This window comes from Procambarus clarkii, chromosome 31, assembly GCF_040958095.1.
Source record: "Procambarus clarkii isolate CNS0578487 chromosome 31, FALCON_Pclarkii_2.0, whole genome shotgun sequence".
In the NCBI taxonomy this organism is placed as follows: domain Eukaryota; kingdom Metazoa; phylum Arthropoda; class Malacostraca; order Decapoda; family Cambaridae; genus Procambarus; species Procambarus clarkii.
In genome coordinates, this window is record NC_091180.1 from 16,162,164 (window position 1) to 16,187,755 (window position 25,592).

At 38.7% G+C, this 25,592-nt stretch overlaps 1 protein-coding gene across 2 annotated transcripts; it reads right to left on the reverse strand.

The window, feature by feature from the left end:
* Positions 1 to 360: 360 nt before the first annotated feature.
* LOC123758636 (phosphatidylserine lipase ABHD16A) lies at positions 361 to 25,114 on the reverse strand. 2 transcript variants are annotated; one of them, XM_069334384.1, is made up of 14 exons: positions 25,096 to 25,114; positions 19,222 to 19,278; positions 17,942 to 18,037; positions 17,097 to 17,234; positions 16,529 to 16,599; positions 11,979 to 12,151; positions 9,647 to 9,764; positions 7,906 to 8,047; positions 6,469 to 6,621; positions 4,002 to 4,198; positions 3,164 to 3,297; positions 2,290 to 2,435; positions 1,637 to 1,741; positions 361 to 1,456 (listed from the first exon to the last, which is right to left on the reverse strand). In XM_069334384.1, exons 1-14 carry the CDS (start codon positions 25,096 to 25,098, stop codon positions 1,448 to 1,450), a joined length of 1,542 nt encoding a protein of 513 aa, XP_069190485.1. In that variant the 5' UTR covers positions 25,099 to 25,114; the 3' UTR covers positions 361 to 1,447. The 2 variants fall into 2 exon arrangements, with proteins under 2 accessions (XP_069190485.1, XP_045599096.1); XM_045743140.2 differs by lacking the exon at positions 25,096 to 25,114 and adding an exon at positions 23,345 to 23,571.
* Between the last annotated feature and the right edge of the window lie 478 nt (positions 25,115 to 25,592).

Sequence of the window (25,592 nt, forward strand, 5' to 3'; positions counted from 1 at the left end):
CAAAAAATGCTTTAGTGGTACAAGAAATTTTAAATGTACAGGAATGTGATGTGAAACAGTTCTGCACCAAGTAAAAAACTGGCATTGGCAGAGAAGTGAACAAGCTACGTTTGCTGCAGTACCATTTAACACGAACGTGTGTAATCTTTCAGCGAGTATATACACTGTACCTGTAATCAACAAACATACAAGTATCTAGCCAAGTCTAAACTATTTCCCAATATGTATAGATTGCTTAAGATTAATCACAAACGTAAGAATTGGAATGTTTGAAATTAGAGGTAAAAGGTTCACCTTGAGTTCTTCTCTATTTCTGCTGGAATGCTATTTAAAGTTAAAAGGTTAACTTAAATTCCCAAGTAGATATTTCAATATTTTACTTTCATTTCCTAACCTGTAGGCAAATTAAAATTTAGGAGCAAATGATGATTGAAGTTCCAAAACTCTCCTTTCCAAAATATGATAACACTGTATTATACCAAAGGAAATTATTTCCTTACAAATCAATGCCGAATTAGAATTCAACTTTTTGACTGCCCTAATTAATATAGATGTTTATAAAATATTTGAACAAGCTGAACAATTTCCGAGAGTCTTACTTTACGAAGCAGCTTGTGGTGCATGAGCTGGCAGGCAGCAGCAACTTTCCACAGGTGTTCAAAATAAGTCACCAGTATGCAGTCACGCATTTCAACGAAAGTGTTCAGTGAGACCAAAATACATAAAGGTACAACATCAAACAACAACTAGAATATGTTGTTTTTAAACTACAGTATTCCTATTATTAAAATAAATACACAAAACATTAACTGACAAGAATAAAACAGTTTTTTCTCTAAAGATGACGTGTTGCATGTATCTTCCATAATAACTGCTCAAGCAATTATATGAACATAAAAGAAACAATATCATTTGCATTTCAAACAGAAAATGTATTATATATTTTAAATCTACAGATAATTAATTTTTACATACAACATTTTGTATAGGATTCAGTAATTAAGGTCAGACATTTAGTAAAATATATTTAACATTCAAAGTGAAAAAAATCTTACTGTAAGATAAAATAAATAAAAAAAAATCTTGCTGCAAGGTTAGATATCCATGTGAATTATCATCACTTATACAGCCTAAAATATAACATACTTATACTGTATTATTTCCTGAACACCTTCTTTACGAGTATTTTCATCTAAAACAAGAGTCTAACTAGAACATATTGTAAAACTAATGAATAATCCCCTTGGAATGGTAGTTGATTTAAGAAATCAAAAACCATAAACAAGCTCCAAATACTGTACTGTTTATGGAAAATATTAAATTCTTGTTATAAGTGAGAATAATGATTACTTCTCTTTACTGTATCAAGCGTTGAAGGAAATGCTGCTATGGGACGAAAGAATGGTACTCAATCTCTCTATGGATTATGCTTTTAACTTCAAGTCCTTCAGTCAACCTGAAATTTAAATTAAAATATATATAATATTGAAGTAAGTGTATCAGCACTTCTCTCTCTCTCTGTCCACATAATTCTTTCACCGAGACAAGTTCAAGTACAGTATATTTTTACCCCCCCCCCTCCCCCCGCTCATCATAATTCTTATAATTCACTACAATAGGGTTTAACATGTCAAACCTGGACGTAAGAGGAATCGGTAAGTGGCAGCCATGGTTTACGGAAGTAGCACGAGTCTAGAGGGTTGTTATGAGGACTATTGAAATCTAATAGGTACTTGCTAGCCTGTGGAAGAAATGGATCCAAGATTAGAATGGTTTGAAATTTATTAATATCGGGTTAAATATCCTTCAAATATAAACTATGCTTCACAGGTTGAAAGTTAGGTTATCAATCTAAACTAAGGTAATTAAGCTAATCGAAAAAAATAACAGGTTAACTCATTGAAGACAGGCACCATACACTGATATCTTTTTCAGAGATAAATCCAAAGCAATGAGTACACATGGTGGGGAAAACATAGCACTATAAGAACCACAAAAGGTGTAAAGTTATATCTTGCATAATGCAAATTGGTTTCCTCTTGAGATCAGCTCACAAAAGGAAATAATTGTTCTTATTTACATCAATCAGCTTGCAAAAGATGGGGAGTAGGTCTCCTGTCTTTTTGTGATTAAGTCACAAGAAACAAATTTACATATCCTATCATCTTTCTATCCTCAATGACTTATTTCTTTCACCCTTAATGTGTTAATAAAGAATCAAGGATGAGACAAGCAAAACTATAGAAAAACAAGAAGAGTAACAGTTCCATTTCCATACCCAAAACTTACAAGATATAAGACCAATTTTGTCTTGTCATTGGCAGTCATGTCCTCACCAATCGTGGATGGGTACAACTGGCCATGCTCTGTGATGTATGTGGCCAGGAGTGTGGAGCACAAGTCCCCATCAACTCCCCACTCCCCCATGATAGCTCCTGCAACACAACACAAAATATATTAACGTGTTAAAAAAAAAAATGCTCAATTAGGAATTATGTTGGCTCATTAAGACATGATTCCTAATCAATTATTATGAACCATTTATAATTTTGAATAACAAAAGAACCTGGTTATTGTTTTATTTATGCATGTCATGCATATTGTGGATATTGTCATTATGGTGATATCATTCTAGAGATAGCTGATGGAGACAAAATGTGAGCACTGCAGTGTCAACTATGCTTTGTGGGTGCATTGAGATGTAGATTACATTTATATCTATATTATACATTCTGTATTGATATTTCTTGCATCTGCTTGTCCCTTGTGATAGTGCATCCATTGCACATTCAGTGGTCAAGTCATTTCTTGTTTGACAAGCAAGTAGCTTGACCACGTCACTGAAAGTCATTTATTCCCTTTTGTTTAACTATAATAGCACTGTAATAAGTTCTTGAATAAACTTAGGTAAAGGACATTAACTATCACCCTGATGCAATTCTGCTCTTTTGTGCCAATTTTAAAAGCCCAGCTTTATTTATTGATGTTTAGGTCATGTAGATTTAACTAGTGCTGGCAACAATTGCCTATAACTTCCCACTCTTTCCTTAGGCTGAGCTGTGTATAATAAGCCAAAGTGTACGTTCTTGAGGGTGGGTGAAAAATATTTTGACATCTACCCTTTTCTTTTTCTTTTTCAAATCTAGTGATCTGAGCAACAAACCTTGTAGAGGAGGCTCTTCAGACAGCCATTGAAGGAGTACCTCAGTGGACTGGGTGCACAACAGCTCTGGGTACCTAGTCCGCATTAACTTCATTACCAAGTCATTGCTTCGGTTGCATCGAAGCTGAGTCTCACTGGAAAAATATACAGTATATTAAATATATAGTACTCAATATTTTACCACAACATTGTAAAATGTCTAAGATAACTTATCAAAATGATACATGCATCACTCCACACACTTATGTGTAAAGTACGTGTATATGAACTAACTCAACTAACACTTACTTCTGAGTCAATATAATTTTCCCACAATAATAGACCCACACACTTATCTAACAAAAAAGTTACTGATTTATCACCTACATAAATCTACTTTAAATCTGCATCTATTGATCAATAATATCACATTCGTGTGAACCATCCACGCAATAAATAAATAATTGATATTACACCGAGATTGCTCAACAATTTCATATATTAAAGTCAATATTATTTGGTTTCAAATTTGAACATGTTCCATACAGACTAACTAGATGGAATGTTTCACTGGGTCTTACTCATCAGACTCATCAGGCTAGTATAAGTGCAAAATTTTCAACAGTTATATTCCCACATTCTCACTCATCTTGTGCAGCACATTTGTAAATACAGTACTCTATAAATGGAATATAGTAGTGTATAAGAGACATAGTACTGATTAGTTAGTGCAGTACTAAATACCTAACGTGCAGCACTATCACATTCATTATTTTACTTTTAATAATTAGCTCAAATATTACATTTACTAATTTCTCAGTAAAAGCAAATGTGTTCTTTGCTACAATCAACAACTTACTCCGTGGTAATTATTTCATCCTTAGTACGTCGAATGAGGGTGACAGGACCATAGTAGAGGGAGAGCTGATCTCCTGGGTTGAGATTTATGTGGTTGCGAATAGCAAGAGTTACAATGGTGCCCATGCAAGCTGGCATCCGAGGAAGAGCAAGGGGAAGAATATCATCAAAAGTAGCATCGAGGATAAGCCCACGAATCTGGAATTTCAGTAGATTCATACAAAATTTAAACCTTATCTATAAATACAATACAGGTACAGTACAGTACAATATTTCAAGCTACTGACAACATATTTATTTATGTTTCTGACAGATCTAACAACGCTTTTGAAGGCTGTAGCTCAAAAAATTAATATAAATTTCAGGAATACACTAGTGATTGTAGAATGTAACATCCATATTATACCTTAAAAACAAAATTATTACATTATGGGTAAATATACAGTATTTGTGAGTGGCCCCGGGCGAGAGTGGTGGCCCCGGGCGGAAGTGGTGGCCACTGGCTGGTATAGTGAGCATACTTAACTCCAACATACACTTGTATTCTGCAGTAGCTTTTTATGGTATCTGCAGTACTGCCGTCCTCCTCAGATTTTGCTTTCATTTACTTTGCATTATAAGCAAATATTGAGAAACAAATGCACCCCTTCAGGTATATAATTCACAGTGATTAGAAACAGCAATGTCATTAGGACTAAATCTTCAGGTACCCCAACTGCTACATCTCTTGATAGTTTCCTGTGGCAGATACAGTACTTCTTTACCCACTCCAGTCCCTCCATCTTTTACACCATCCTTTTGTATCAAATTCTTTTTTCGTAGTCGAGGACAGTACAATAACTACCTAGCGTGACTCTAAAGCTATGTTGCCGTTCCCACCCCATTTAAAAAGTTTGTCCACTGACAAAATATACGACTGAAATTATATATTAGGACACGTGCTCTACTGATCAACATTAACATATATTTCTTTCTCTCGCTTTCTTAACCAAATCATGGATGAATTATTTACTAAATCAACAAAAACGATTAACAATTGAATCCCAAGGCAAATGGGATTGGTGTAGTTGGCCATTGAATATATCAATGATATACCTTAGTATATCATTGGCCCAATGATATACTGAGGAAAAATCTGCAGCAAGTAGAGAAAAAATGATTATTAATATCCTATCATCAAGAGCCACCAATATTCAGGGCTGCCGGATTGCATAATCTAAATAACCATTGACCTAAACCTATACCATTGACCTAAACCTATGATATACGAAGGGCAAATCTTAGTTCACAGAAAGTGAGGAAACAAAGTAAAGGGTAACAAGGTTATCATTAATGGCTAGGGCTGCAAAATTGATATAATCCAACTAACTGAACACGGATGGGAATAGCTATGACCTTCATCAGGAGTACATCGAAGGGGAGAGAGTTCAATGGTTATTTCCTATGTAATATGTGATACTGAAACTTAAACACGGAACTTAATTCCTTGAAGATGGGGAAGATAATGTATATCCAATTAGCAAAAGCCCACTATTCAGAGTTGTGGAAATTATATAAACTTATTAGTCAATGATGTGCAAGGTTGAAGCCCATAGGTAGGAGTGCATCACATGGCAAGGGAGGGGATCCAACATGCATCTTACTATGAACTGATGTGCAAAATTGGAAATTAAATACGGGTCTAATTTGTACAAACCAGCAGTAACATTAAGAATATTGGAACATTGGTTAATAAGGGCGGACTCAATCAGATTTCATTCAACAAAACCTTGTAATGAGCAATTCTCTTTGAACCTCTCAAGTCAATAGAGTGATCATAAACTAGAATATACAATTCACTTGATTGCTGGCTTATTCTAGAATGGCCAAATCAAGTAAGAATGTTGGGATTAACACTCCTTTAAAGATTTACCTATTCGTCCACTGTACATTAATGCACAATCATTGCATGGAATCGAATACACACAACCTGCTATAGATGAGGACGAGTTCTTGATGGAAATGAACTTAATCGTATTGTTGTTTTTTAACACCAGATTAATATTAAAATTTAAATAAACTGGGAAAAGTTTAACTAGTCCTTCAGAATGTGGTAACACGAGCTAGTTTCTAAGTTCCGGTTTAGCTTTGGGAGTACGAATGTAGAATGTACATTTAGCTTGCCCTAATGAGAAATCCAAAAAGATTTTGGTGTATTGCAACTTCTTCCCAGTTTCCTATATTTTAGCTATTTCTTTATCAAAAAATTCAGAGCTGCAAACCTTCAGGACTCCGAGAAACAATCCAGAAAATAGTGTGCGTTTGTTAATAGGATATTAATATCTTCCCCATTTTCCAGGAATTGAGTTCCATATTTGTCAATATCACACATGAACTTCATGCAGAAAATAATAATAATATATTAAATACAGACCTGAGGACAACCAACAAACATACTCCAACAAAAACAGACACTAGCAAATGCACACCTGAGGATAATTCATAGCAGCCCAGGTGCTGGCATACCCTCCAATGCTCCAACCGTAAATAATTATTTCCTCCTCTCGAAAGCCCAATCCATGGATTGCAAACTGCATTACAGCATCTACTGCATTTTGCTCTTGGCTTGGGTATGGTGACCCCTGAAAGGGTAAGCCATTATTGGCATCATTCTAAATTTATAAACATTTTAAATTAGTATATCCAAATTCAATAATCAGTTAGCATATTTTAATCTGCAGGACTATATATCATACCCTATCACTGTCACCTATAATATTACCAATATACTGTACATGCAAACAAACCTCACTTGACAAAAGTGGTTACCTACACAAGTACTGAAGCATACATCACGTGTAAATTACAAGTATTTTATGGGCAGAGACAATGATGCAATGATATAAAAATATTAGAGATAAAAGAGGAAAAGAGCATGGTAAATTTGTTTACAGGTAAAAAAAAAAAAAAAAAAAAAAAGAGTAGACATGCGGCAGCCAGTAGTGAGTACAAGTACCACACTGAAAGAGAAACACTGCGGGAAACGTGCACCAATCGTGAACAGCAACAGAAGGTAAAGAACAAGAAGTTACAATACTAGACCACAGGTGGTGTTCCCAATATGTACTCTGCCAATGAGAGCCAGCATTACAGTCTTTGATTACAGTGTTGAGCTACCAAAATAGGGGACGAGATTAAAGAATCGGTTGTGGAGAACAAGAGACTACATTATATAAGGGAAGATTATGGATGGGTATGTAACTACCTGCAGGATGTCCAAAGAGAACAAAATGAAATGGATTATGTAGCAAAAATATAAGAGCCACAAAAAATGTTCATCCCACTCAGGAAGGAAATTTATAAAAGTTAAAAAAAAATACATGGTTCAATAGGTAGAGAATTAAAATAAGAGCAAAGAAGGCATGGAAGAATTAGAAAGCATGGACTGGAGATTCCAGGCCGAGTTAAGGAGAACCAGATATGAATATGTACACGTATGAAGCAGTTATGAATCAAGAGGGTGGCAGTAAACCAGTTTAAGGACCTAGGAAAGAGGTGCACCAACCAAGTGCACCACAACCATGGTGAGGCTGAGGAACACCCCAGGCACATTTGTTGGCAGTCAAAGGTATTGGTCAGATGAGCAAATAATGATTTGGGGAGAACACTACTTGGCAATCACTAATGTCAAGTAAGGTTTAGGAATGTTGAGTGCTTAAGCAAACTTTCTGTAGTCATTCTGGGCTGGACTTTGCATTGATCAGTCTCCTGGCACCAGTAAGACAGGGGTATCTGTAAAAATCTCTGTTGCAACAGTACAGAAAGTCTCCTTCTGCTCCGACTGTCCTAATCCTCTCAAGTGGGACCTTCAGTAATCTTGCCTTGGGACGTATAAAACAGAATAGCTCAACGATATTTTGACTTACAGTGCTGGCAGCAAATCCTGGGTGGTTCCATCCTAGAGTGGAGAACCCAGCCTCTAATGGAGTTGTCATGATTCCAACCTCATAGAAACCAGCATTACCCTCACAGCATACCACTAGTGTATTTCCATTCGGATACTGTTTTCTGTCAAAAAGTATTTACATTATGATTGCATCACTGTTCCATTTATTAATCAAATAATTTCTTTATTATACAACAATGTACAGAAATATTGTGTGCATTACATACATATAGTGATTATTGTACAGTAGTTGAGAAATTAATGAATAACATTCTAGCATTTAGCTATACACAGTAAAAACACTCATTTTAATATTATGTAAATACTATACCATGCAATACTTTGTAAAATGGAGTTTGGAACTAATGAACAAAGATAGTATTGCCTAAATATTCCATACAGGGAATCCCGAGCTCATGGACAGGATGTGTTCCAGAAAAGATGCTCATAAGTCAGCAATTCATAAATCAAAACCAGATTTTCCCCAAGGTGTAATGGTATAACCGGTGGATGCATCCCTGGATTACCAAAACTCGACATACAGTACAATATACCAAAAAAAAAAACAAAAAAATTTCATACACCTTGCATGATAAAAATAGTTGCTCTGGTTGTTTGACTGCATTTTGAAGAGTGAAATGGTAAAGGAAAACCAGGTGGTGGTGATACATAAGGACCAGAAATTGGAGGGCCATCTCAGTGTCACTGGCTACTGTAGATTTGACCTTAATAATGTTGTTATATCTCCAAAACTCATTCCGAGCAAAATTAAATGGGGGTACCATCCGTACATTTTTTAAATGCTCTATTAGTGAAGTTTTAAAGCAAAATCTAAAATTTAACCTGTCACATGATGGAAATCTAGCAGCAGAACCTAGCTGTAGAGAGACTTCACCATCATTGTCACTTTCTTCCACATCCCAACCTCTGAACATGTGTTGGTTTCTCTCTTTTCCCAGAGTGGTGGATTATTTATAGCTCTTTTTCTGTGGCAGTCATCTCTTTCCTGGTACTGGCCCATCAACACAATTAGGCTTCTAGGTTTTGTGAGATCACGTGGTCCCAATGTCTATGATCTGAGGTGTATAATTTCTGAATAATTTCTACAAGCCTAGTTTGTTTCAGTATTAAGGGAGAAAGGGATGGTAAAGCTTACATATATAGCAAATCTAGATGTAAAAATGGAGATTTGATAGGCCATTCTTAAGATTGAGTGTTTGTAAGTCAGGGACTCCCTGTACAGCATAGTAATATTTTGCCACTACAGTAATACCTAATCAATATAATCAGTATAGATGAATAATTACACTCATAGTCTACAACTATGAGTGTAATTATTCATCTATACTGATTATATTGATTAGGTATTACTGTAGTGACAAAATATTATTAAACCTCCCAGGGTTGGAGGTCCCTGTGCCTTCTTCACCAACTTCGATTTCTTGTGACGGCGCTGGAACCAATCGTATTGGCGTATGCCTTTCCATTGGAGACTTTCAGCGCCATGGAGAGGGGGGACCTGCTACCTGGATAACAGCTTCTCACCCGAATTAACCTACCCTGGCTTTGCGCCCTGGTGAGGCCACTCCAGACCAGGTCGAAACCAGAGTGCAGCTCCATAGTCTCCCGAGACTAATGGATGCCTACTACTACTACTACTACTAGTCTACAACTGGCTATTCATATTATATTTAATGTGTCATCCTGTACAGGACACTTACTTTCCTCGCCTGTCCACCAGCATTGTGTCAATGCTGTTTCCATCTCGAGTAGTGACTTTGTTGCGAAGTCCATTTTGTTCCTTTATTAACTTCTCTCTTCCTTGGAGCAGGTACTGATCTGTAATGATCAATGTTTCCTATAATAAAAGTTAGCCATAGGAGTATTATTTCTCAAATACAGTATTGTCAAAGAACTTAGAAGGGATCTGTAATAATCCAAGGTAGGTAGGTAGACCCATTCAGACAAAATGATAAGTAACACACACTAACTCAACAGTAGGAAGCTCTCATGTAGCCAGATGTAGGAGCTGAGAAAGGAGCTGGCAAGATAGCACATTGACATCTGCCAAGTTATTATGTATCTTGAAATATGTAGAAGCAAATTAATGCAATAAAAAGGGAACTGGGATGTAAAGCTTCAAGCAAGTTACCTCACAAGGCTATGTATATGGGATCTAAATAAAGGCATCTAGGTCGAATCCTGCCCACATCACACTGAAGACTGGGGAAACCTTCTACTTGAACACCTAAGCAAAACAAAACTACCACCACTTCCCCAAATAAAATAAATAACTACCCACTAGCCAGGTAGAAACTTAAACCAGATGCTGCAGCTTAGAAGATGTAGACTCAAAATCAAAATGACTCGGACCCATTTCTGGTGCATAGACTCATTCAAGTATTGTAATGGTATTGTAACTCACATTGTTACTCAAGTATTTTAATGGGAGGTCAAGAGTAGGAAACGCAACAAACTTGAGTATAAATAGCCGGAGAAAACTAGAGAAAGTTGTTAGGAAAGCCAGGTATCACAGTCAACTGAAAAGCACCAACATTAGACAGGAAAATATAAATGAACTGGGATCAAATATTAGGTTGGCACAAAACCAGTAGTAAGAAGCCAGTCCCTAATCATTTTTGAATGCCACAAAAAGAACATGTAGGTTAGTAAAAACCACAGAAGCTTTAAAGATTGTACTGTATATAAAATTGTTGGGTTAGTGTAAGGCCCTTCAACCAAAGATAACGTTTGTAACAAAAGAATTGGTTAGTATGAAAAGGAAAAATATCATCCCTTAAGGGAGACTCTAAATTGAGCTAAACAGATAACAGAAGTAGTCAGAAATGCCAGAAAATAAGAACTGATGAGAATGGAATACTGTGGGCATTAAGTTGAAACCTATCAACGGAAGACAGAGAAGGTCAAACAGAACCTCATTGAAGCAACATGACTAAAAGAAGGTATAAATGAGGAAGAAACACTCCACTCATACAAACAGTTTACCAATACATTACAGTAAATATGCTCAGACAATCATAAGTATACAACATTCTCTGAGTCTTTTACTAAAACTGTTTCCATTTACTTGGGCTGGACAGTAAAGCGATGGTCTTGCTTCATGCAGGTCAGCATTCAATCCTCAACCGTCAAAGTGATTGCGCACCAGTCTTTCCTCTGTTCTGTCCTAAATCCTAATGCTGATCCCTTCAAAGGGCTATATAGTTGTAGTTTGGCACTTTCTCCTGATAATTCCCTTTCGCCCTTACTTTCCTGTCTATTTCTTCCATCTGACCTAGGCACTCTCCACATCAAGCAAAACTAAACTTTCTTTGTGCTAACATAAGGCAATCTAACCACCTGGGCTGGACGGTAGAGCGACGGTCTCGCTTCATGCAGGTTGGCATTCAGTCCCAACTGTCCAAGTGGTTGGGCCCCATTCCTTTCCCCCCGTCCCATCCCATTTATCAGAAGTCTGGTTGAGGACCGGGCCACGGGGACACTAAGCCCCGAAATCATCTCAAGATAATTAAATAAATTGCCACATGTGAACAATTTTCAGCACATGTTAAATACAACTGTATTTCAACATTTACATACTAGCAATTTGTTTACATTCAGTGAACAATGTCTTATTAGCTTCTATCAAGAGTTCAACTTTCTTTCGAAAATATTTTAGTTAATCATTAGAAGAAAATGTTTAAATTACAGAAAGGACTGGGCACTTTGGAACATGAAAGCCAAGTGAAGATCATAACACCTTTCCTAAAGTTAGTTACTCTTGAAAACGTTGGTGAGCCTAACAAAACTAAGTTAGTACAGTATAATGCAAATCTGCAGGTGCTAAGATAGATACAGTTTTACACATTGTATAAATTAAACAAATATTGTCAGTGACAATACAGTACACCTTCAAAGGATACCTTATCAACCAGGCTGTGACTCATTCGTCAGGTTGCTAGCTGCCATGTCAAACAGCCTGGTTGACCAGGAGGCCTGGTCAGAGATCGGGCAACGGAAATGTTGGTCCTCAGAATTGATAGGCATACCTACCAACAGCAATCTGTAGCAACTGTATAGAACCAGGGTAAACCATCTTTTTGCCAATCAGGACAGTGACAACCCATGCCACAAACTGGCATGGCATCATTACAGCTTGGCTGATGATCCCACCCTTTCTGCGTGACAAACCTCTATCCACATATACACGGGGTTTGCGTTCATACCTGAAAATCAGAGGGGCCGTGTTAAAATGCTTACATCATCCAGCTATTTATGTCACGTTGGTTTGTGCTCAACCTTACAATGAAGGAGGGTACATAAACAATGCTTACATCATTTTTGTTTTTTGTACACATCATTTCCCACTAAAGATATTCAATAGAATACCTCGAGTACTATTCTTAAACAGTCATCAGTCACCTGCTATTCCAACTATTTCAGCAAACAAATATCAATATACAAACCTAATTTCTGCACTACAGTATACTATTTGGTTTCTCCCTCTTCATAACCAACCACTTGGGCTGGACGGAAGAGCGTCATGTAGGTTGGCGTTCAATCTCCGACCGGACCGTCTAAGTGGTTTGGCACCATTCCCCCCCACCCTGTCCCATCCCAAATCCTTATCCTAACCCCCTTCCCAGTGCTATATAGTCATAATGACTTGGCACTTTCCCCTGATAATTCCCTCCTTGTAAGGTTCTGTTGTTTCCACAGACAGACTTCTACACCAGCCCAATAACTCTCTGCTGGGTTACATTTATGCAAGGAACACTGAAATATTCAATACCACCCAGAATGAACTCACAAGGGCTCATTCAACTACACTAAGCCTTTCAAGCACTATGTAACATGGCAGGGACAAGCAAGGAGTGCTCTCACTAGTCGCTTGTTGGTTCACCCGTTGCTATTCCAACAGCCACCACAAAGTGGCACAATCTACACATCAATAGGGTTATACTAACTGCCCACTTCACTCCACACAACTCTTCTCAAATGTACAGTACCTCAGTGTACATCACATAACTGTTCATCAAATGTACATCACCTCTACACTATACTGAACAAGGAAAACATTTAACACAACTCTAATGCAAGTTCCTTTCTATTTAGTTGTTTGCTTGAACATATAGCACAGAAACATGTGGCACAGTGAGGGCAGGACGTAAGCATAGTCCTATATGTGAGGGGAGAAAGGAGTGCCAATTTTCACATAGAAAATAGACAAGGAGGTTGTGACAATGATAACCATACACAGTGGTCAATGGTTAACAGTGGGAAGGAAACCCCATCACCATGGGAAAGCATTATAAACTAGATGCTGTTCTTAACTGACAAAGATGTTTAGTTTACAAGAGCTGCACGAGGATTGGTACTGCAGAATGTATATGCAGGTGTGAAGTAGTACAAGAATTTTTTTCCACCAGATTCAAATTAAAATACTGAACTGCATAACATGGACTGTATTTCCTCCAAATTTGACTAAGCCATTCAAAACCCAATCCAAATTTGTGTCAAATCTGGATTTCAGAAAAACTGCACTTTCTTTGCTATCTCAAAGTATTCCATATAAAAACTCAAATTGGAAATGAACTGTAGAATTTTGAGCAGCCAAGCTCAGTCTGCCACATTTTATTTCTATGACATGTTTAGCTGAAGTTCGCTTTCCTGTATGCACTCTTTCCACCTTGTTCTGCTCCAATATCTGAGCTAGGAGATTCTGGAGCTTTAGCCAGATGTTTGCATCACCAGTTGCATCACCTCTTGATGGCACTCTTCCAAATGATTATCTCCTTGAATGAGAGGTCTGAGTACCTGAACATTTGGGCTTCCTTTTCCACCAGCTGCATCTGGCACGATTCTGCAGCACAGGTAAGTTCAGTTCTTTTTCCCGTTTCTAGACAAAGTCTTCTGGGTTACTCTTGCCTAAGGGAACACCAGACTGATACACTGCACAAGTATACCATTAGTATAAATGAAAAAACTTTTTGAAGGAGGTGGCTATTGCCATTTCCTATCATTACTTTTCCTGAGCTTTACAAGCCTTTTTTTTCAAGTGGAATGCCAGATGGACAGGCAAAGTACAGTACCATGTTGATATTTAGGTGTGACCACCTAGTGAAGGTCAGGAATAATGGACAGGTGGTTCGTCTGATGAGAAATAGTGCTTGAAAAACCTTTAGTGTTCACTGGCCTCTCCTACTCATATACTCTATAGACAAATTTATACCAGACATTATTCCCTGCAACCAATAAAATTTATCAATTTTGTATTATAGAAAATTATAAAATGTTTTATGAACATTCTGAAACAAAATTTACTTGAAAGAAGTACATCTTTAAATATTTGTAGTTTTTCTTAATTTCAGCATTAATTTATATCCAATGAATGTACACTCACAATCACTGGAGGAATTCTCTTATTTCCCATTGCAATCAAATAGAGAAGAGAAAGCACACTACTGGGATGAACTACTAGTGTTACATCTGGTTTTATGGTGCACTGATTTCCACTTGAGGGAACATCTAATGCAGTTGAATATATCTTTTGAAAGTCATTCTAAGCTGGCTCAAGTATTCACATCTCCCTAGCACTAGAATAGTCCAACAAGAACATTCAAAGAAAAGATCCCAGCTGTGCCTGTGTAGAATATCAATCTACCCAGACTGCACAGTCATGTTCATGTAAACAGTGGGACCATGCTTAATGGAGAAAGTCTCTCTCTTATTCAGAAACTATCTTTCCATTTAGACTCAAAGCCTTAATTATACTTTTATATCAAGATCCTGAATATTGTATTGTACCGTATCTTAAAGAGCACATAAACAAATTGGAAAAGGTGCTAAGGCATACAATTAAATGGCTCCCAGAACTGAAGGACAAGAGCTATGAGGAAAGGTTAGAGGCATTAAATATGCCAAAACTAGAAGATGGAAGAGAAAGAGGAGATATGATCACTACGTACAAGATAGTAACAGGAATCAATAAAATTGATAAGAAGAATTCCAGAGACCTGGTACTTCAAGAACAAGATGTCATAGATTCAAATTAACTACAGTAAATCAAGCTGACAAAGAAATACAAGAAAATTCACTTTTGCAAACAGTGGTAGACGGTTGGAACAAGTTAGGTGAGAAGGAAGTAGAGGCCAACATCGTCAGTAGTTTCAAAGCGTTATATGACAGAGTGCTGGGAAGATGGGACACCACAGGCATACTCTTATCCTGTAACTACACTTAGGTAATTACTAATTATCGGGACCAATCCGTGCTGGTAGATGTCAGGATAACTGAAAATCCAGTTAAGTGAAGAAAAGATTGTGAAACATCATTGGGGCTTGGTGAGGCTGTCTATGAGGGAGCTACAAGCATCTCTTCACATCAACATTGCCTAACTTTCCCCTCTTTTTCCTGTATTGACTCATGCATTAATAAGCATTCTATTTCTCAAATCCTTTAGTTTATTGAAGGGTGAGATAGCTCAGGTTATTTGGTCAGGAAAATTTAGGAAAATATTACCTAGCAGGAAACATGCTGCAATCATCACCAATTAATAAGTATGATGCAAATTTGTCAATATTTGTTGCTTTAAGTATTTTAAAACTATGTATTCATTATATTTCTTATTTTACGCTAAAATTGTTTGGATGGCCTTGAGTGTGCGCAGAGATCCTTTACTGCTAGAATCCACTCAGTAAAACATCTAAACTATTGAGACCGACTAAAGAGCCTAAATCTGTATTCTCTTGAGCACAGGCGGGACAGATACATAATAATTTACACGTGGAAAATAGTAGAGGGGGCTGGTCCCAAACTTGCACACAAAAATAACACCACATGAGACCAGAAGGCATGGCAGGATGTGCAGAATACCCCCATTGAAGAGCAGAGGTGCAACAGGTGCTCCAAGAGAGAACTATCAGCATCGGAGGCCCGAGACTGTTCAACATGCTTCCACTACACATAAGGGACATAACTGGCCGACCCCTCACAGCGTTCAAGAGAGAACTGGATAAACACCTCCAAAGGATACCTGTTCAACCAGGCTGTGATTCATACGTCAGGCTGCGAGCAGCCGCATCCAACAGCTTAGTTGACCAGTCCAGCAACCAGGAGACCTGGTCGAGGACTAGGCCGTGGGAACACTAAGCCTTGAAATCATCTCAAGGTAACTTCAAGATATGGCTTAATATAACCAAGTTAGGTTGGCAGAACTGGTCAAGAGGCTTGTTTACACTGGTGACACTACCAGGTGTAGCTGCTGATGTGACAATGGAAAACTGCTACAAACACCACCTTTCACTTTTCCCCAAGGGTGGATCTTTTTCGCTTCCCCCAAGGGTGGACTCTTTTAGCTTTTCCTAAGGGTAGACCCTTTTAACTTTTCCTAAAGGAAAACCTTTTGTTTTTCATACGTGTATTAAGCAAATAATTCAGTCCATAAACAAATGAACTGCACAATGTTAGACATTTCATTAGTTATTTACAATGTATGATGAAATAAGATAATTGGAAGGTGAACACAATTTATATTTAAGTAATTTCTTCAACGACTAGAGCCCTTATTTGTGATCAATTGCAAAGATAAAACCAGAGCTTACGTTTCTGCCTCAGTCCAGTCAAAGTTAACAGGCCATGCTGAGAAATCAAATTCGTACTCTCGCAGAGGTTCCTTAAATAAAAAATGCCCACAAATTAGTTTTACACATTACAACGCTAACAGCAATATACAGCAAATAATGTGTTCAATACACCGGTACTATAGTTGTACCACTGCATTCCATTAATTCACTCTAAATTAAACTATTTTATTAAGAGCTTTTATTAAATTTATAAGCAACAAAATTTAAATGCAAAGACAACTAATTTGAGCCCAATTACTGAACATTTTATGGCTACTGTATTATGTTATCATTTTGGTCATGGCAGCATAATTTAATAGGAACTAGCTAGTTACTCAGTCTCATGTTTTCCCAAGTACACAATCTGTCAATATTTTTACATCCACATCTTCAATGGCTACTGCAGGTACAAAGAGAGAGGGACTGACACCTAATCATCTCGCCTTCCTCCACATTCAAAATCAGGTCCTCTCATTTCCGAGATGAGAATGCTATCCACTAGACCACAGATGTATATTGCAAACCAAAAGAAATTATTTCTACCTACCATCACCTTCTCTGTTGGACTGTTCTGCTGGGCCTTGGTCAAGATGCTTAAGAAAGTTGTGTAGGTTGGGTTAAACCAGCGACCGATGCCTCTAAACACCAGGGACACTATCAACAACAACCCCAGACCTGTTCCAAACTGAAATGCAAAAAAATTTACAAGTGCTAGAGAATATACTCAAAAATAAATATACAGTACTGTACAATATTAGAAACTTTCCAAACATTATAAACACACACAACTAAAGACAAATATATATTATAAAATAAAATTATGTAAATGTTGAAATTAATGTAATACTGTATACAATTTGACTCCTATACATTAATCCTTATAAGCTTTATAATAATAAACAACAAAAGTCTACTATGTGTACGGTATTTATTTAACGATCTTCAGACCCATTAATGCTATATATTCAGGATAAATGTTACTTTATATATGCATTTTGACCATATTTTCCCCCCCTAATACTAATATTTCTTGCTAATTATATTAACTATTTCACTGCTGAAATACATTACACACACTTCAAATTAATAAATTAAATGGAATTAATAAATTAAATTAATAAATTAAATGTCTTTCATAAGTACTTTTTTGGGGGGAAAATTATAACAGTAGAATCAGTTTTTGTTGGTTTCAAGACTTCACAAGCTGAATAAAGTTTTACTCATTGCCACTACTACCTTATTTAAAAACATGGATAAACTATGTCTACAAAGAAATACTTATAAAGCATATTTGTAGCCTAAGCGTTATAATCATAACACACTTACATTTTTGTTATAAGAATAACAAAAACGCTTGTTAACAACCTAAAGGTTAAGACGTAGCCATCTCACTTTTATTGCAGACACCAAGGTGAAGTGCTCCCAACGGTACAAAGACAACGCTAGGAATGGTGATGTGTACAGCCCAATATTGTACAAGATGTTCAGCTGAAAAAGAGAGATTACTCAATCAATACTAGCTTTCTTTCTAAAACATGTCAGATGCCTCCAAGCATTCACACCAAATTCAGACATGTAGAGGTGAGAAAATTAGAAGATCCCCCCCCCCCACCCTCCATCCCACCTATGACAGCATGGAGGACTAGGCTTCAACTGGAACACGAAGACACCTAACACAACAACAGCAGACACAACAGCACTTGGCAGGAGACACATCCAATAACATCTGCCAGGAAAAATGTCTTTCTTTGAAACCTGCAATAATGGGAGAATTTGAATGTAGAACTGTCAATCAACCACCTTTCATAACAGAAATGGAATGAAATATAAAGGGCCTGAGAACATGCAGAGTACTAGACCAACATCAGAGGGGACCATCAGAGAGGCCTGATAGCTGACTGGACAGCATCTTGGATTCGTAGTCCTGAGGTTCCGGGTTCAATCCCCAATGGATGCAAAAACAAATGGGCAGAATTTCTTTCAACCTGATGCCCATCATGTTCACCTAGCAGTAAATAGGAATCTGGAAGTTAGACAGCTGCTATGAGCTGCTTCCTGGTTGGGGGGGGGGGGGGGGGACAAAAAAGAGGCCTGGTCGAGGGCCGGGCCACAGAGACATTAAGCCCTGAAATCATCTCAAGATAGAAGATCATTCCCACGTAGGAACAAAAAAACTGCACTAATGGTGAGAAGAAAGTTATACTGCACTGAAACTAAGCTAGAGGATACATAAAAATCAACAACCTGGAGATACATCCCATCTCATCTGGAAGCCACAAGCCATAAGTGGCTCATTTTATATATGAAAAAAAAGTTTTTCTACCACAGTCCCAGGTCGATTTACAGTGGTTACTCGACACAACTGAAGTCGACACAGAACCCACAAGTATGGAACAAGCAGTGCATGAACAATCATGGTTAAATTACAAAATTTAATAAAAAAAAAATTATACATGGCAAACATTGAAATTAATATTCCAATAATTGTATATATTTCAAGTACAAAGCAAAATACATAGTGTTTATGATCATGTTCATAAAAAGAAGTAAAAGCAAAATTACAGTTCATCACTTTATATCACATTTATTACTTTGATAATAATACAGCTGGATTTATCTAGTACACACTAATATTGGCACCCTAACATTATGTGACGTGTTGGAAAACTTACCCCTTGGAAGATTTTGTTACCAATCTTCTCCAATACATTAGGAACATACACCCTAGTCTGAAAAATAAAACAGGTTATAATAAAAATAGTTATTTTCATAAAACAAAATAATTACGCAAAAATATTATGCGAGTAAGCACAAATACAGTAGTATTACTCTGCCTTGTTTTAAGTTTAATGTTTTACATTTTAGCCAGGAGGATGGATATTAACACTTTCGCGCTATCTGGACGCGCCGGCGCGTCCCGTTTCGTCTAACGCTAACGCATAGTGGACATAAAGTTGAGTCCTCTTTTAAAATATTTGTATAAAATTCAATTTTTATCCGATTTACTTTGGGTTTGTTTCAAACTGCGCGCTATGAGGCTCTCTTTCTCACCACTAGGCTGCATGGTACAATAAGTTCATGAAAGGTGTGGATAACTTCGATCAAATGGTATTTTGTCCCAAACGGGTTGCAGGTGGGTGACTTTAGCCGTTTATACTGGTAATGCTTCCCCCATATCATGTATTATATGCATATGTCTGTTTAGGGAATTTTATTCCGATCAATATACAACCAAAAATAACTGTGTGCAACAAGTATAAACTTGACAAACATAACAAAAGTAAAAACATTTCGTGTGTGTTTGACGCTCACTGATATGTTCCAGCGTTGTTTTATATTTGGCGCTATTCTAACTTACGCTTTGTTGATATTTTTTACCTATGGGCACATAGAACATTCTATTGCGAACACATTGACACAAAAATGAATGACGTACATAGAAAATTAATGTCATGAGAGTGAAATAAGTATAAACTTTCAAAGCGCCGTGCGTCGTCCCGTCACCGATACCGGGTAACAATTTCACCACTTCCCACACTCTTGCGGGCGGGCCGCATCATTATTCTACGCTTATATTCATATCACCGTGTTGGGAATTTCATTGCGAGTCCATTGATACCAAAATTAACGCTGTAGAATAAGTGTGGAGGTGATTACAATCCCAAGAGTAAAAACATTTTGTTGCTGATGGGCGCTCACGGCGAGTCATCTTCGTAGTTATTTATTTGGTGCTGGTATCCCTATACGTTTCGTGACTTTTTTTACTGATGTTCTTCTAGAGAATTTTATTGCGAACACGTTGGTACCAAAATGAAATACGTAGCATGAGAACTAAGGTCAGAAGAGTAAAAAGAGTATACACATTTTTGTTTTTACGCTTAAGCGATAAAAACGCCGCGCGCACATTCGGTTGGCTGAGTGACCTTCGCGGAAAGCGCGAAAGTGTTAACTACAGTACCATTAACAGGTTCAGAGCAATGTTGAGTATTATAATTGGTAAATGTCCACCAAAAAATTAAATTGATTGTTTGACATGTCAGTAACTGCATGTATATTATCCAATAGACAAATACTGTAGTACTCCCATAGACAAATGGGGCACATAGTACTTAAAACTTAATGAGAAGTTAATATTTTTGAATTGTTAGAGATTTTGCAAATGATATACAATTTTAAGTGATATTTAGAAACTGCAGCATTTAATAACAGTACAAACATAGTATTTAATGTTCATCATAACAGCAAAACACAGGTTGACATATAGGAAGAGGAAATGTGAATAAAATTGGTTACATAATGTTAATTTGGTATTTCTTAGTTTCTCTTTTAAACTGGCTGAGAGAAGTTCAATTTTTAACCTCCTTTGGGAGGTCATTCCACAGTTTAGGACCCCTAGTTGATTTGCAAGGCATTTTCTTTTTGGTTAAAATGCACACTTAGAACATCAAAAAGATATTTGTTTCAGCCCTCTAGGAAGCATTTGAGGTCAGGATTAACATTGCAGTTCAGAACTTTATTGATATTGAGTACATCTGAGTGCCGAGTGCTGTAACTTAATACAGTATTTAACCTAATCAAAGATTTCAGTAAGGGAGCAGAGTGGTGTCTGGGACTGGAGTTTGTTATTGTTCTAACTGCTGATATATGTGAACATATAGGGGGTGAACATGATACATGTGAAAGGCAGTTTTGAGTTATGGATACCATAGGTGAGATATGGATAAGCGAATAATAAAGTACTGTATCATCATCTTTATGGTTACGTGCAGTCTGATAAAGGTTTTTCTCCCAATGAATATATGAGAGGTAAAGTTGGGAAAGGTATCAGAGGTGATCAATGTTTATGATTTGGCAAAGCTTGTATGTTGGTTTTGTCAGTTTATAAAATGATGATGACAAAACTAGAAGTGTTTGGGGTCAGCCTTGATGCTTGGTAGCGAGAACTGAATGGTTTGGAGGGTAAAAATTACTCGAAGCTAATATATCCTTTTGAGATGCATTTTATTATCTCAAACTTGATAGCATCAGCTGATCATTGTTGTTCTTTGTAGCTAAGGTTATGTTTTCTATTTATGATTGTAATGGTGGTCTGAGTTATATAAATACTGTAGTTCAAACGTGGTCTAATATTTTGACGAGATATTTACCCAATGCTTTGACTACAAACTTTATATATATAGCGAGATGTATTGTACATCTTAATTGGTCAAGATGGAAATCTAATTCTTTTAGGTTTATTGCTTCTTTTATATTTGTATTTATTTATATACAAGCGTTCTTACATTTTTGTGAAGCCACTAGCACACACTGTTTTGGGCAAGTCCTTAATCCTAATTTTTCCCAGAATACGACCTGCCAAATTGTTTAACAATCGGGTACCCATTCACTGCTGGGTGAACAGAGGCTACAGTTAAGGATTGGTGCCAAGTAAATCCTCCCCGGCCAGGATAAAAACCCAGGCCAAAGTCCTTGCGAAGCGCCGAGCGAGTGTTTTACAACTACGCCACGGGGACTGCCATATGACTGCTCCCCTAGGGTCATATGTCTAGGAAGATAAAATGCGACATTATAAGGTGCTAAGCATGCCAAAGGTTCTAGTTTATCATTTGGAAATTTATTTAGGATTATGGAATGGCATTTCCTTCTTAAGAGAAAAAATGCCTAACTGCATGCAGTTAGCTCTATCTTATGATTATTTATTTTTTTAGACGAGAATGTTTGGAAGATAGCCACAATTCAGTTATAAAAACTTGGACTGGTTTTGATGAGTAGAGGAATTATTAGTTCTACAAGTGATGTTTTGATGCTTTTAGCATTACAGTTCATGAAGGTCAGGGAGTGTTCACCTGGTACATTTGCTTTGCAAGTGTTTGCTTTTCTGGGTGTAGAGTGGCACAGTATGTTGGATACTGTGCCACTGTAGGTAAGACTGGGGTCTAGGGGAGGGGTGTGGGGTCTAGGGGAGGGGCGTGGGGTCTAGGGGAGGGGTGTGGGGTTTAGGAGAGGGGTGTGGGGAGTATGTGCTTTTTCGATCTGACGAGTGCCAGGTCGTTGGTTGTTTAATCTAACAGCCGAGCGTTCCTCACTATTTCCTGTGGCCAAGTTATGTGACAAGTCACTGAAGGGGATGGATGCACTCAATTATTACTCGATCCAATATCAGTTCCATCCTCACATCTATGCCATTGGTGATTGTTTGTCTGGCTTTGTCTTCCTGCAAGTGTGATGTGTTGAGCCAGTCTCAAGGATGGCTTGGGTTTCGTGTCGTAATTTATTAGAGTCGCTCCAGCATCTTTTCCATCACACCGTCAATGGTTATGAGCTGGTAGACGAAATCTGCATTTAGTCGAGAGTTGTCGAAGTGTCGTACTAGCCGAGGGTGAAGGATGGTAGTGGAGTACTGGTGATGGTAGTTTTTTTTATTCTTTATATAAACAAGGGTTGTTACATTCTTGAACTGCCACTAGCCCGTCGTGTAGCACTTCAGGCATGTCCTTATTCCTAATATTCCCCGGAATACGACTTCGCCAAATTGTTTAGCAACCAGGTACCCAGTCACTGCTGGGTGTACATTGGCTACTTTAAAGGATTGGTGCCCAGTCAATCCTCCCCTACCAGGATACGAACTCTGGATAGGTAAACCCAGGATAATTGTTGCATCATTGTTAGAGTCTGTGCTGTATTGCTTTACTTCACTACTGTATAACAGGCTGCTGCTGGAGAAAGTCTTACTGTTGTGTAGGAATGTATAAGTTTAGGTCATTAACAAAACAATTTTTAAGGTTCACAGCTGACCTCAACCTGGTGGGATATGTGGCCATAGATCTTGTAGAGCCTGGGCCCCACCACACACCCCCACAGCCAAGTCATCTTCCTCACTCTCACGTCGGGGAAGATGAGGGGTAAATGAGGGCGAGGATGAGGCGTCCTCTTGTTGTGGTGAGGGAGAAGTGGGAGTGGAAGGTTGCCAGGGCCGCCGCTAGATGCTCCCTCTCAACCTTCCTCACCCGCCACCACGCTAGTAGATGGCGCTGGTCACCGCTCTCTGGGTCACCACTGTGGCAGTGACCGCTCTCTGGGTCACCACTGTGGCAGTGACCGCTCTCTGGGTCACCACTGACCACTGTCTGGGTCACCATTGACCGCTGTCTGGGGTCACCACTGACCACTGTCTGGGTCACCATTGACACTGTCTGGGTCATCATTGACCGCTGTTTGAGGTCACCACTGACCACTGTCTGGGTCACCACTGACCACTGCCTGGGGTCACCACTGACCACTGTCTGGGGTCACCACTGACCACTGTCTGGGTCACCACTGACCACTGCCTGGGGTCACCACTGACCACTGCCTGGGGTCACCACTGACCACTGTCTGGGTCACCACTGACCACTGCCTGGGGTCACCACTGACCACTGTCTGGGTCACCACTGACCACTGTCTGGGGTCACCACTGACCACTGTCTGGGGTCACCACTGACCACTGTCTGGGGTCACCACTGACCACTGTCTGGGGTCACCACTGACCACTGTCTGGGTCACCACTGACCACTGCCTGGGGTCACCACTGACCACTGCCTGGGGTCACCACTGACCACTGTCTGGGTCACCACTGACCACTGCCTGGGGTCACCACTGACCACTGCCTGGGGTCACCACTGACCACTGTCTGGGTCACCATTGACTGCTGTCTGGGTCACCACTGACCACTGTCTGGGTCACCATTGACCGCTGTTTGGGGTCACCACTGACCACTGTCTGGGGTCACCACTGACCACTGTCTGGGTCACCACTGACCACTGTCTGGGGTCACCACTGACCACTGTCTGGGGTCACCATTGACCGCTCTCTGGGTCACCACTGACCACTGTCTGGGGTCACCACTGACCACTGTCTGGGGTCACCACTGACCACTGTCTGGGGTCACCACTGACCACTGTCTGGGGTCACCACTGACCACTGTCTGGGTCACCACTGACCACTGTCTGGGGTCACCACTGACCACTGTCTGTGTCACCACTGACCACTGTCTAGGGTCACCACTGAACACTGTCTGGGGTCACCACTGACCACTGTCTGGGGTCACCACTGACCACTGTCTGGGGTCACCACTGACCACTGTCTGGGTCACCACTGACCACTGCCTGGGGTCACCACTGACCACTGTCTGGGGTCACCACTGAACACTGTCTGGGGTCACCACTGACCACTGTCTGGGTCACCACTGACCACTGTCTGGGGTCACCACTGACCACTGTCTGGGTCACCACTGACCACTGCCTGGGGTCACCACTGACCACTGTCTGGGGTCACCACTGAACACTGTCTGGGTCACCACTGACCACTGCCTGGGGTCACCACTGACCACTGTCTGGGTCACCACTGACCACTGTCTGGGGTCACCATTGACCACTGTCTGGGGTCACCACTGACCACTGTCTGGGTCACCACTGACCACTGCCTGGGGTCACCACTGACCACTGTCTGGGGTCACCACTGAACACTGTCTGGGTCACCACTGACCACTGCCTGGGGTCACCACTGACCATTGTCTGGGGTCACCACTGAACACTGTCTGGGTCACCACTGACCACTGCCTGGGGTCACCACTGACCGCTGTCTGGGGTCACCACTGACCGCTGTTCACCTATGTTTATTACCCTCATTATTACCTTCAAAGTTCTATAGTTTATAATTAAAGTTATTAATAATTAAATGTATTAATAAACTTTCATCGCAAAATTATCTCACATATTGCTCTATTACGCAAGCAACTATTATTGCTTATAGATACGAGATGTATCAATATAAAATAATGCATAAGTTATTTGCTTGAAAAAGAACTAATAAAGATTTGTTTAAATAAAAATAATAATAACAATAATAATAATAATAATAATAATAATAATAATAATAATAATAATAATAATAATAATAATAATAATAATAATAATAATAATAATAATAATAATAATAATAATAATAATAATAATAATAATAATAATAGTAATAATAAGAATAAGAATAAGAATAAGAATACTGT